The sequence below is a fragment of the Prinia subflava genome, chromosome 20 (assembly GCF_021018805.1).
Source record: "Prinia subflava isolate CZ2003 ecotype Zambia chromosome 20, Cam_Psub_1.2, whole genome shotgun sequence".
NCBI classification, from domain to species: domain Eukaryota; kingdom Metazoa; phylum Chordata; class Aves; order Passeriformes; family Cisticolidae; genus Prinia; species Prinia subflava.
The window spans coordinates 5439835-5452733 of record NC_086266.1 but is presented as its reverse complement, the minus strand read 5'-3'; the positions used below and the strand labels follow the sequence as shown (position 1 = coordinate 5452733).

Sequence of the window (12899 nt, the reverse complement as noted above, 5' to 3'; positions counted from 1 at the left end):
GCCCACCCGCGGCCCCCGGCTGCCCCACAGCTCCTCCCCACACCCCCTCCCGCCTGTTTCTGCGGGGCAGCAGCCCCAACAGGTGGGAAAGGACCCTCTCCCGCTGCTGCATCTCGCCGGCAGCTCAGCCCGGCGGGGCCTGACGCCTCGCGTAATTTAGCAATAATTACCCACTCTTTCTTTTTTTAGACAAACACCCCAACTGTTGTACATGGGAAGAGAGGGAAGAAAAAAAAAAAAAAGAAAGGAAAAAAAAAGGGCGAGCATTAAGAGGAATCAAACGCCTTGTTACGCAGAGGGGGAGCGAGAGCTCCTCGCACCAGCTGACGATGCTCGCTCCCCGGCAGCGCGGCTCCGGCAGATGCGCGGGTGCCTCTCGGCGCGCCCCTCCGCCGGCGCTGAGCCCCGGGGCTGCGGGGGAGGCCGGCCCCTGCGCGGGGAGGCAGGAGCGGCTGCCGGCCCCTCCCCGCCCGCCGCGGACCGGAGAAGAGATGCCCAACTTTGCGGAGCGCGGCGGGCGGCGCGGAGCGCGGGCCCGCGCGGGCGGCGGCGGGGCCGGAGCGCGGCGCAGCGGGCGGCGGGGGGGCCCCGGAGCCGCCCCCGGCCCGGCCCCGCGCTGAGCCCCGCCGGGCGGGAGCACGGCCGCCGCCGCCCCCCGGGGCAGCCCTCGCCTCGCAGAGATGCCCGGCACGGTGCTGCTGCTCTGCCTGGCCCTCGGGCCGGTCCTGCGAGCCAGGTGAGTCCCCCCCCGCCGGCCGGGACGCCCCCTCGCCGCCTCAGTTTACCCACGTCGGGGCAGTGGGAGGGCAGGGGTTGGAGCGGCAGCGCCTCTGCTCGGCTCCAGCGGGGTTTGGGGCAGCTCCGTACCCCAGGCTGTTCCTTCCAGCGGGTCCCGTCGCGGCAACACCGAGCGCTGCTCGTCCTCTGCGCCCCGGGCTCCCCCTCCGCATGCCGAAACCGAGAGGACATCCCGTTCTCCATCCTGCCAGCACCCGCCGGCTAATCCCGAGCCCTCCCGGGGCTGTCCGGAGCGGGACCAGAGGGAGCTCCGGGGAGCTCCATCCATCACCGGGGCATTTCCATGTGCAGTCGGGCCGGGTGGAAGGAGCTCGCCTCCCCCTCCCTGCACCCCGTGCCCCGGGCCCGCGGAGCCCCGCAGGGTGCGCAGGGGGCAGCGGAGGGCAGCGGCCCCTGCCCTGCTCCACAGGTTGGCCGCGGGTCGCAGAGCCCGGTGCGGAGGCAGGGCCGGGCAGGTGGCAGCGCTTTCCCAGGGCCAGCCGTTCGTAGCGCTTTTCTGTAAACAGCGATGAAAGGGCCCACGCACAAGGGGGTTTCAAGTTTCTTTTCCCTTTTTTTTCCCCTTTTCCTTTTCCTTGTTTTTTTTTTTTTTTCTTTTTTTTTTCTTTTTTCTTTTTTTTACAATTCCTAGCCTTGCTGATGAGTTTAATGGCTGGATGGGGAAAGAGCATGTTGTCAGCAGATTGTTACCCCCAGGGCTTGGGGGAAGAGGGATTTTACTGGCTGAAGCTAATTGGCAGAATAAGCCGCCTTAAAGCCGATCAAATCCCATTACAGATGCAGTCAGGGACAGGGAGCATGAATCCTGCTACTAATGGTCTGCCCTGCCGATGCTTCCCGACCCCGGGGTGGGCACAAAGGCCATCCCTGCCATGGTCCTGCGTGGCCTGGACTTCCAGGGGTCGAGGAGGAAGAGCTGCCCCACTGCTCGTGCCCTGCACAAACCCTCCCGGGAGGAGATCCGTGCCGTGCCCTGCACAAACCCTCCCGGGAGGAGATCCGTGCCGGTGCCAGGGGGCATTGCAGGGCTGAGAGGGGGATGGAGCCGTGGTGGTCCCGGTTCCTGTGCCCCACAGTCCCCGCAGTGCATTGTCACGAGCCCTGCAATTCGAGAGCGTGAGTTCTGAGCTGCAGGATCACACGGAGGAGCAATTAAAGCTCGTATTCACATACCCTTGAGCAGGAATGTTCACCCCATAGCTGGCCCAGCCTCTCTTCTGCCCAGTGCCCCAAGTCTGCCCCTACCCTGAGCCCTGCTTTGCCGGGAGCAGTGGCTGTGGAGGTTGGGGGGTGGGCATGATGGAGTGGGAGAGGAATCCTGCGAGAGGAGAAAAAGAGCAAGTTATATCAGGATCTTGCTCCTCATTCACTGCATTTTTCCTGGCTGCAGTTGTGGAGGGTGAATCTCCTCTTCCCTACTCCTCACGGTAGGTGCTGGGGTGAGGAGCTGTGTCCGTGTGAACAGAGCTGTGTGTGAGCTCTTCTCCTGGTGCAAGCAGCATGAGCCTTCTCCTGATGCTGGATGCTTTTGGCCAGGTGATTCAGCACTCCCCACATGGTCCCCCCAGTACAGAGGCTCCTTCACCAGCATTTCCCAGGGCACAGCCTCTGCTGGGACCAGGGCAGCCAACTGTGAGCCCTGAAGGCAGGGTCCCTGCACAGCATCACACCAGCTGCTGGCCTTGGCAGGTTGGACCACTGGGGCTTCATGGAGTGTGTTGTCAGAGGTAGGGAGATATGTGAGATGGGTAGGGGGCAGTTAAATCCTTTCCTTAAATCCTCTGCCTGCTTCCAGAGCCATCTGCCTCAACACCCCTGTGCCTACAGCCCTGGGAGGGGTTGGGGTGGGTGACGAGGACATATCAGCATGTGGTGATCAGAATTGACCACAGGGGTTTTCAACCAAGGGAAATGTTTTCCTTGCATTTTGCTGCTCTCTTTTCCTTGGGAGGAGGAAAGGCTTTCAGCTGTGTTTGCAGCAGGGCTGGATACAGCCCCAGGATCTGCATCTGTGCCTCAGGGCCACCACCAGCCCGTGAATAACAGTGGGTGTGCACCCCAGGCCAGCACCACCAGCTGCCCCACCAGGCAAGGAGCAGCAGTGTCCTCAAGGGCCGGTGGCACATGTTGCTCTTCTCCTCCTCCTGCCAAGGGAACACCTTGTCAGACAGCTTGGGCACTGGGGGAGGGAGCCAGCCGGCTCTTCAGGTGCCTTTCCCCAGCAGTGTTTGGAAGCCAAACAGGTGTGTGCTTGAGCAGGAGGGAATCAGGGAGCCGAGGCACGGCTCTGTCCTGCTGTAATGCCACGGGCTGCCCAGGGAGAATTGTCCAACTTCATCCATACATGTGAGCACATCCGAGAGGACACCTCCCTGCCGTGCCAGCCTCCTGCTCAGGGCACCAGCAGGAGCTGCCAGGCCCCAGCTCCTCTGTCAAGACCAAGGATTTCCTTGCAACACCCCAGTCCTGCCCTGCTGTCACCCCCTGCCCACACTGTGGCTGTGTCCCAGCCCCACAGCCCTGCTCTGAGGAGGGCGTTGTGATGTCTCAACGACAGAGGTGTGGAATCACAGCTCTGCCTTTCCCCCTGGCTGCACAGAGACATATGAGAACTGGCTGTCCCCTGTCACCAAGCCAGTCTCTTTGTGCCTGGAGACGGAGCTGCCAGGTCAGCAAGTGTTCACAGCACGTGTAGAATCTCCTCAGGTCTGCAGTGTGACATTTCCATTAGCAGCTGGAGGGGGGATGCACATGTCACCTTAATACCTCTCCTCTGCCATAGATCTTGGGCTCTTCCCTTCTCAGTTTAAAGTGAAGCCGCCAAGACAGACCAGGGAGGAGGCAGAGGGTGGTATGAGAGTTACACTCTTGACCAGCAAGGGCTGATGTGTGTGTATGTGTCTGTGTGTGCACAGGCACTCAGAAAAAGCATATTTTCTCCAGCAAAAGCTGGCTTGCTTATGCTAAGATGGCTTAGTATGGTTTAGTCGACTGGGATTAGCTGCATTAGCAAAAAGCATATTTTTGGTAGTGTCCCTGCATCTGTAATAGGGATGTGACTCCCTGGAAATGTTACCACAAGCCTTGGGGTGTTAATCAGTGACACTAAATGGGGGAAACCAGAAGACTGAGAGCAGGGTGAGCTCAGCCAGGGTTTGCTCAGCCCCCAAAGCGATGTTTCAAACTCTGCTGTAGCCTTGAAATTTCTCAGAGGACCAGGATATTTGGCAGGGCAGGGCGATGTGCAGACTTCAGTGCTGGCAGGTGATTTTAAGTAAGGTCAAGAGAACACAGATTAAATATTTCGGTGGAGCTGCTCCCGCTTTGCCAGAGGCAGCCTCCATCACCCAACCAGCCAGCGAAAGCAGCTCGGATCGCTTCCCCTTGCCCTGAGCCTCGCCGGGGGCACATTTCCCTCCTCGTTTCTGGCAGGAGCGGGGCCAGCCCCCGATTCCAGCCCGGTGCCGCCCGGGGTGCGCTCTCGGTGCTCCCCGTGTCCCCGCGGCTGGCGCAGAGCTCGCTGCTCGCCCGAATCCCGGGGGCAGCGCCGCAGCGAGAGCGCCGCGGGGATGGGGCCGCGCATCCTGACAGCGCTGCTTAACACTCCTTAAGCATGGTTAGGAAGCGCAGCGCAATCAGACAGCAAACAATGAGCTGATGTAGCAACACCTAACGCGCGGCGGCAGGCAGCCGGCTGCGCGCAGCCCGGCCCCGGGCGGGGGACGCGGCCCGGCGCCGCGGAGATGCCGAGAGTTTGAAAGCGATTGCGAAAGCGAGTTTTGTCTGTGGGGTTTGGAAACGGGAGCATCCGAGAAATCGGCCGCAACGTGTCGATTTAATGTTTTTTGCCCCCTCCCGAGTGTCTCCTCGGGGGCTGGAGGGAGGTGTGTGTCCGCGGTGCCCATCGCACCTCGGAGCTGCCAGGCTCCAGCTGGGAAGTGTCAGCGCGGTGGCAGCTCTGCTGTGAGACCCTCGGTGTGGCTGCAGAAGGTGACACGCTGGCAGGGCAGGCAGTGGGAGCATCCTCTCCCACACGTGGCCGTGTCATTCCTTGTGAAGGAGCTGCCCAGGCAGGTGGTTAGAATTTCCCGGGTGACCATGTGGACCTAATCTAATTAGACGGTTTAGGAAAACTCCTTCGGGAAAAGGGAGGAGTGCTAAAGGTTTGGAGAGGGCAGATTTGAAAGGCAGTGAGAGAAGCTGTTGCTAAGTGGATCATGTCCAAAGGCGAAGGGATACGAGCTTTCCTTGCCTGGTTTGGAGCTGGGAGATTGGGAAGATGGGACATCTTTAAATGGGAGCTCATGCCACAGGCTGGGGAGGAAGGGTTGGTGAGTGCAGGGAATGGGTTGTGGCAGGTCTTGGCCCGGAGGCAGAGGAGTTTGCATAAGGCTTTAATTTCCAGGGATCTGTGCAGGGCAGATGGCTGGGTTCCTGGCACGTCAGACGTGCACGGTGCCTGCATGGTAGGTTAGGACCTCTTTTCTCTGAAATGCATTTACTGCAAATGTCTTGCTCCCCAAAACCACCGTTTTGTCACTGTCTCTTTCATCAGAGGAAGCCTGCTTCAGGTGTCAGCAGCAGGCAGAGTAGTGGAGGTATTTGAGGTTAACAGGCAGCTCTGGCAGCAGGAGCTGCGGGGTGGGATGAGCAGGAAGGCAGGGAAAGCAGGGGCTGCTCCCACACCTCGGGGGTGAGCAGCGTGTCTCCAAAGGGAGCTCAGGAGGAGGGGGAGCATTCCGTGCTAGTCTTTGCCATTGGTGACAAGGCCTCTGAGTGTCTGGTGACCCTGAAGTGAGCAAAGGGGCCAGGTGAGTTGTGTCTTCTTAGCAGTGTGGCTGAGAGGAGATCCCTGAGCTCCTCATGCTCTGCCTTTTAGCTGCACTGCATCCTCCTCCTTCGGTATCTCTGAAGCACAGCTGTGCCCCTGCTCCCAGGGAGTGCCAGGGAGCTGCCACAGCCACATTCCTGCCCTTTGTCTCTCGTCTGCAGGTGTGAGAGCACAGAGGAATACGATTACGATTACCTCAGCATCAACAAAACCTGGGTCCTCACCCCCAAGGCACAGGAGACTGATGCCACGCAGATCCTCAACTCGCTGCTCAAGAACTATGACAACAAGCTGAGGCCTGACATTGGCAGTAAGTGTCCCCTGAAGCTCCCTGTGGCCACGGGTGGTGACCTGGCCTGGCCATGACTTGTGTTTTCCATGCTTTGGTGCCTGCTGTAGCTGGGATTTTTGTTGCTGTATAGCCACGCTCATCCCAGATGTTCCCCTTGTCTCCATCCCTCTCCAATTGCTCCTGGCCCCAGCTGATGGTGCCTGTTTTTTGTCTTTCCAGTCAAGCCCACGTTCATTGATGTGGATATCTACGTGAACAGCATCGGGCCGGTGTCTGTCATCCAGATGGTGAGTGCTGGCGTGGCTGCAGGGCCACCGTGTCCCCTCCCCGGGCAGGGCTGGCCCGGCACTGGGGCAGGCTGTGACATGCTGTGAGGGTGATGCTGGCATCAGAGGAGGTTTCTTTTCCTGTGGGTAGAGGTGCTCTGACCTGCTCCCAGCAGGGGCTGGAGAGACCTGAGCACCACCCCAGGTCAGGAGCAAGGTCCTCAGGTGAGCTCAGCAGCCCTGGGGGCTCAGGAGGGGGGTGGTGGTGCTGCCTCTGGGCTCTGCTGGCCGTGGGTGGTGAGTTCAAACTCTTCTGCCTGGTGGCTCTGCCCTCTCCCTGGGAAGTGTGTGAGCATCAGGATGTCTGGGGCGAGGTGGAACCGTGGCAGTGTGTTCCAGGAGGACTCAGAGAGGGACCTGGAGCTGGTTTCCATGGCAGTGTGAAACCTGGGTGCCCAGGCCTGGCCTGTGGTGCTGAGCAAAGGGAAAGCAGGAGGGGCTCTGTCCAAGGTTTCTTCTTTGTAGTGTAGCACCTTAGAGAGCTGCCACCAGCACTGTGATGATTGCTCCTCATGGCTCAGGACCCAGCAGTACCAAGAGCTGTGAAAACACTTAACAGAGACACTCTTTGATCCAGAGAGCAACTGTTGACTATTTAATTTTCACAGGAAACTTCCATTACTCTTATTATTTTCCCTGCAAAGTCATCTTTTTTCCCTTTTTTAGCGAGGAACAAACCTGACTGATGTCAGGTTTTGAAAGACTTCTCCAGTCCACTGGGCAAGTGAGGTGGAGGGGACAAAGGCAAGGTACAGCCAGGAGAATTTGGCTTTTCCTGTTTCTCTCGATGCAAAACACAGCAGGAGCAAAACCAGCCCCATTAAAATGAAAAAAAAAAATTAAAAAAAAATTTTAAAAAAAATCCACACCACAAGTTCTCAGGATGGGCAAGTTATTTTTAGTTTCCAAAGTACAAAATTTCCAAGGAACAAACTGCTCTGGGGATGCAGGGATGGTACAGTAGCTGCAGTACCAGTTCCACTCTGAGGAGCTGTTTTTGGAGCAGCCCTTCTGGCCGGCCACCACTGAGGATGTGCCCCCAAGCAACTCCTGCCCACGGGCCAGCAGATGGGCACCCGGCCTGGCACTCCCTGGCACCACGAGGGTACCATCAGGAGGCCCAGCAGGGATGGCCTCGAGGCTCAGAAGTTCCTTGGATTGTTCCAGAGTGCCTGGTCTCGAGAAGAACCCCAGCCCGAGCTGTGTGGGTGCCACCCCTGGCTGCCCCAGCCCCTGGGGGTGTGTGGCCGTGAAGCCAAAGTGACACAAGTGACACAAGAGCAGCAGTGCAGGCACTGCTGTGCTCACCCCTCCTGGCACTGCTGTGCCTGCAGGCAGAGCACCAGGGTCATGCTACTGCTGCCTGCTCCTCCTGCTTTGCACTGCCCGAGGATGTGCCAAGAAACCCACACAGAAGCCAGAGCACATCCTCATCCTTCTCCTTCAGCTCTTTCCATCACCCTTTTCCAGCACTGCTGGAAGCTCTGCTCCCCTCACTGCCACGGGAGCACTGCAGAACCGTGCAGGTGGCAGCAGCATGGCAGAGAGTGGTTTCTAAAATCCACTCTGCATCCAGAGTTCATCTTTCCTCCTAAACAGGGATACTGCTGCTAGGCTGGTTTCCTAAGAAACACAGCTTATGCCATGGTGATGGGGATGGGAGAACGTATGTACATCCATCCCAGGCTCTCAGGATTTTGGATCTGCTGGGCTAACACCAGCCATAAATGGCTGCAGGTACAGGAGCTTCAAGCACATTCAGTATCTCTGGTATTTTTGGGAAAACAAGATGCCAGGCACTGACAACAGCCACCCCCACCGAGGGGAAAAGCTGTTGTGTGAACTCAGCCCTTATTAGAGATCAGGAAATCATGTGGGGGAGCTCAACCCATGGGTTCAGCTCTTTCTAGGAGTCAGCAGAAGGTTTTGCTCTCTGTGAAATGGGGCTCCACAAGTGCACAGCAGCCCTGGGGCAGCTGGCACTTGGAATGGGCAGCAGCTGCTGGGAAAACTGCTGCCATGGGGCTGGCCCTGCCCTCTGCAGCCTTCCCACCTGAGGAAGGGATGGTGTTTGTGGAAATGGCACGGCCAGGAGCTGCTCGGGCAGGGAGGAAACTGCTCAGGGTGGACAGTTTTGAGGGGTTTTGTTGTATCAGTCACAACTGGCAGTGCTGTCCCTCAGAAGTGCCTTGGTGCTGCCAGTCCAGGGGTGCCTGTGAGGTCCCAACAATCTCCTGTGATCCTGAGACACCTCTGTATGACACCCCAGTAGACTCTCTAGGGATATCTCTCTTTGCTTGTTCCCTTAGGGAACTTCTGAAACTTGAACCTGTGATGCCCTTGAACTTTGAAACCTTTTCCCATGAGATTGAGGTGATATTAAAGGTACTGAGGGCAGCCAGACCCAGGTCTCAGAGCCTCAGATTTCTGCTGTCTGTACCCTGTCTACTCCCCTCTGCTCAAGGAAGAGGCTGCATCCTACTCTGTGGTCTCCTGAAGCAAGAGGAAAGGGCAGTGACAAAGCTGCCACAGTGTCACCTCTAGACTTGGCTGCTTCACCCAGCTGTTTTGTGTTTGTTCCATGCTGATGCAGAGAATTAAGTCATTCTGTGGGTCGTGCCAGCCCCTGGCAGGCTGGCATCAAACATGTGATAGATGGTCTTTGCAGGGGACGTGTCATTGCCACCCTGTCCCTGTTGACACAGCTTCTCCCAACCTGAGAACCTCTGCCCCCTCCCAGCTGCCAGGCCCATCCCACATGCCTCATCTTGCCTTTTTCCCATACACAACCTGAGGAAATGCACATTTCCAAGGGAAGGGAGCTAGAATTTGTCTCAGAGCTAGATCTCTCTTGAGCCCGTGGTGACATTTCACTCTGCCACAGACAGAGAGGCTTGTGTAGGCTGGAAGGTCCACTGGAGGGGAAATGTCCCATTGATCTCTTTTAGGTGCATTGCCATGACAGTGCCTTACATAAATATTTCTGTCTCACACAGGCTGTGTAGAAGACAAAAACCCAAGTTCTGCTTTTAAGAGATACAGCAGCATTGCTGTGGCTGTTAGCTTGGGCCACTGTGGCCTATAAATCTGCAGCTGGAGGCTACAGGATGGCCTGACGTGCTGCTGGAGTGGAAGGCTCCAACTTCAGCAGTCTGGTTTAAATTCTGGTCTCCTGTGATCCCCTGCTCACCCTCAAAGAGTTAAAGACTCAGTGCTGTCTCCATCCTGCTGGTGCTCTGTCAGGGATTGGAAGCTGGCCCTGCAGAGCCACTGCCCAGCCTCCAAATGATAAATCATGTCAGGATACAAAACTGATTCCGGTCCTTAAAAATGAATAGGTGATTTGAAAATGCCCCGTGCTGGGCGTGAATTCTGCGTCTCCCTCATCAATCACTTGTCATAAATAACATTAACATTCAGGAGTCAGCAGAAGGTGGGCAGGTTTGGAGCGGGAAGACATGTAAAGTGATTTCCTGATATCTTTTGTACACCAGAATGGCAGCCTTGTTTCCCGTTTAGGTGGTTGAGCAGATTTTATTCTCTCTTCCCTGGGGAAAGGACCCTCTGTGCTCTCCAAGCAAAACGTGGCAGTGACCAGAAACAGAGCTAGAAGATGGTTCAGTGATAAGAAGTGGGACGGGGGGAAAGGTGGGACATCAGGACCATCAGTGGAGTAAAGACTCCAATCTCTGCATGGACTGGGATTTCCTCCCCGTGAATCTTTGGGTGGGATTGGGGCACCTGGCACTTCTCAGGGTGGTGGGAAGCTGTGTTTACCCCATCAGGGGAGGGAGGCACTGGGCCACGAGCCCCTCCAGAGCTCTGGCTGCTGCTGAGCACTGGCCAGCAGCCCCTGAAGCCAAACCCACAGTGCTGCAGCTCCCAAGCTGTGTGGTGGGGCTAGATCCCCAGTTACATTGCCATTAACACAGCGCTGAGGTGTCCCTGATTATCAGAAGCTCAGCCTGATGCAGAGAGCCACCTTCATTCTCCAAGCATGTTTGTGGGAAGAGGTGCCAGGGAGGGCTGCAGCAGCCTGGAGCCAGGGGGGAGACTCTGGGTTCACATTTTTCGCTGACTGGTTGTTTGCTGGAGGGATTTGCTCCTGGTTTTGTTTTGTAATGGCTTTATTGCTATAGATTATAGCTTTAACTGGTGTCAAGGGCACCTGGAGCTCTGGATCACCTTCCTTTAGGGATGCTTAACTCTCAGGAAATGATGCTGTAGGAGTAAAGCGGGTGAAAGCTATTGGGGCTGAGTGTCTTTCAGCCCTCAGGATGTCCCTGACGTGTCCATGAGGGACAGCACGGCTGAGAGGGGGAGAAGTTCTGTTCTGAGCTCAGGGATGGAGCAAGTCTTGCCAGAGCTTCTCATATTCCTCCCAGAGGCCGGAGCTGAGTGTCCTTTTCTTCCTTTCTTACACAAAACCAGGCGTGAGGCTCGAGGAGCCAAAGACAGAGCCTGCTGCAGACACTGTGGTAGCCTCCTGGCAAAGGGGACTGGAGACATTTCAGTGATCCAGGGACCTGCCAGGGTTACCTGCTCCAGGTCTCTGGGATCAGAGGCCCTGCAGTAGGGCTAGTTTGGGTGTGAGGACTCCTCTGTTTGCTGTGTGTGAGGAGATGCCCCTGTGTGCCAAATTTTGTAGCAAAACAGAATGACAGCTCTCCTGCTGGTGTTGTACATCACCTCAATCTCATTACTTAATAATAATAAAGATGGGAAGAGTAAAATTGGCCTCCATCCTTCACCAGGGGCCAGAATCTGCTGTCTCAGAAGCGCCTGTGATTTCCAGCAGGGTTTCTGAGCTCCTATCTCAATTGTTACAGCAAATTGTTTTCTTATCTCTGCCTGTGAGTGGGGGGCTGGAACCTGAAGAGGGTGATATGTCCAAATACAAGTGTTGGCTACTCCCCCCTTGCCTCTCTAGGAAGGAGATGCTGCACGCTATTAAACTCATAATGCTCTGCTGGGCTACATTAGTTACCATGCAACACACTCACGAAATTGAGGGTGAAGAACATATTTTCCCACATCTGGAGTACTGCAGAAAGCATTCAATAGGTTTGCACGTAGGGTGCATTTGTGGAAACATCGTGAAAAAGGGGGGAGGGAGAGAGGGAAGAGGGAAATGTTTATTCGTTATCAGCTGATGAATAATTAATTCACAAACATTGTCTTGTTAAATATAAATTAAATCCTCATTTGACACACTTTATAATTTAGAAGTATAAGCCCAGCATGAATGAAGAGAACTCCCCACTGACTCCTTTCATGTAAATCCCGAGGAGGCAGGCAGGGAGGCTTGGCTTTCAGAGTTAAAGCTGACAAGGGGGAGTGCTGATGTGACAGAGAGAGCTTGGGGACCTCGGGCACTTCATCTTTGCCCGTGGGGAGATGGCTGAGCAGGGCAGGGAGGCAGTGGGTGTCTGCAGAGCCCTTTTCCAAGGATGCTGCTCCACACCCCGTGGCTGAGAGGGGCAGGGAGGCTGTGGGTGTCTGTAGAGCTCTGTTCCAGGGATGCTGCTCCTCACCCCGTGGCTGAGCTGCTGGATCGTGGCTCCAGCAGCGAGATCCGCGCCGATGTCACCGTACAGAGAGCGCAGCAGGGCAGCAGCAGCTTGTGAACGGCTGAGCTACCCCAGCAGCAGCAACAGAGACACACGAGAGGGGAGCAGGGCTCTGCAGGAGCTGAGCCACCCTTGAGGAGAGCCCCGGGCCAGCTACAGGCTGGGGAAGCACATCCCACATCCCAAAAAACTGCTGTGTTGGAGGGCAGCTCGTGTGACAGCCCTGGGTGATGGTCCCACTGCAATGCTTGGGTTTATTCCTTCCTTTCTCCCCTAAAAGACAGCGAAACCAAGACCAGCAATAATTGTCTGGCTCCGAGGAACACTTAAGTCTTGATTATACTTAGCTTTGGCTGCTTTGGAATAAGTAGGAAGGGAATGAATTGAAAATGGCACACTGTTTAAAATGCTCGGCTGTGTTCCTCTGGAGCACAAGATAAGCCTATAGGTAAAGGAAATTTGCTACCTCCCCCCTCCTTTCCTGATAATAATAGGTTCCAGCGGTTGCACAGCACTTCTCAACTGAAAGGACTTAAAAATCCTTCACAAATCATCTGTCTGGGAGGCAATAGCCCAGATGCACCCACTTTAGGGTGGATTGCAATGCCTTGCAAGTGCTCTGCCAAGGCTTGCAGCTCTCCTTGGCCTGCCTGGTGTGCAGCAGGAGCTGGGCATCAGCACCAATCTGCCAAGGTTCTACAGGGCTGGGTTGGGGTTTGGTCCCTGACAACGCTGTGCATCACAGAAATTTAAAGTCTTGGGGAATGGGTGCTGTTTATGAGCAGTCCCAGTGCTTTTTCTGGCTGTTATTTTCCATGCCTGAGTGACGGCTCGGAGCTGCCGGAGCCGGTGCTGCATTTATTACATCTCCACAAATGCTCAAGTGCTTGGAGAGTGCTCACATCTCCTGATTCCTTGATGTTCAGGAGCGGGCAGTGTCCCAGTGCTGGTGTTCACACAGCAGTGAGCTCAGCCACAGGAAGGGCAGCAGCTCTCTTGGAAAGTTTGTCTTTCCTTATAAAACCACCTCCCCCAGGCCACTGAGGAATGAGACCAACCACGTGGGACTTATGGGACAAAGC

At 56.2% G+C, this 12899-nt stretch overlaps 1 protein-coding gene across 1 annotated transcript in view; it reads left to right on the top strand.

The window, feature by feature from the left end:
* The first annotated feature begins 222 nt into the window (after nucleotides 1–222).
* Nucleotides 223–12899, top strand: part of LOC134560683 (gamma-aminobutyric acid receptor subunit gamma-4) — a 36074-nt gene continuing 23397 nt past the window's right edge. The window contains exons 1-3 of the mRNA XM_063416923.1: nucleotides 223–736; nucleotides 5791–5939; nucleotides 6141–6208. Of these exons, the coding sequence (XP_063272993.1) occupies nucleotides 681–736; nucleotides 5791–5939; nucleotides 6141–6208 (273 nt within the window). The 5' untranslated portion in view covers nucleotides 223–680. The remainder of the gene's footprint in view (nucleotides 737–5790; nucleotides 5940–6140; nucleotides 6209–12899) is intronic.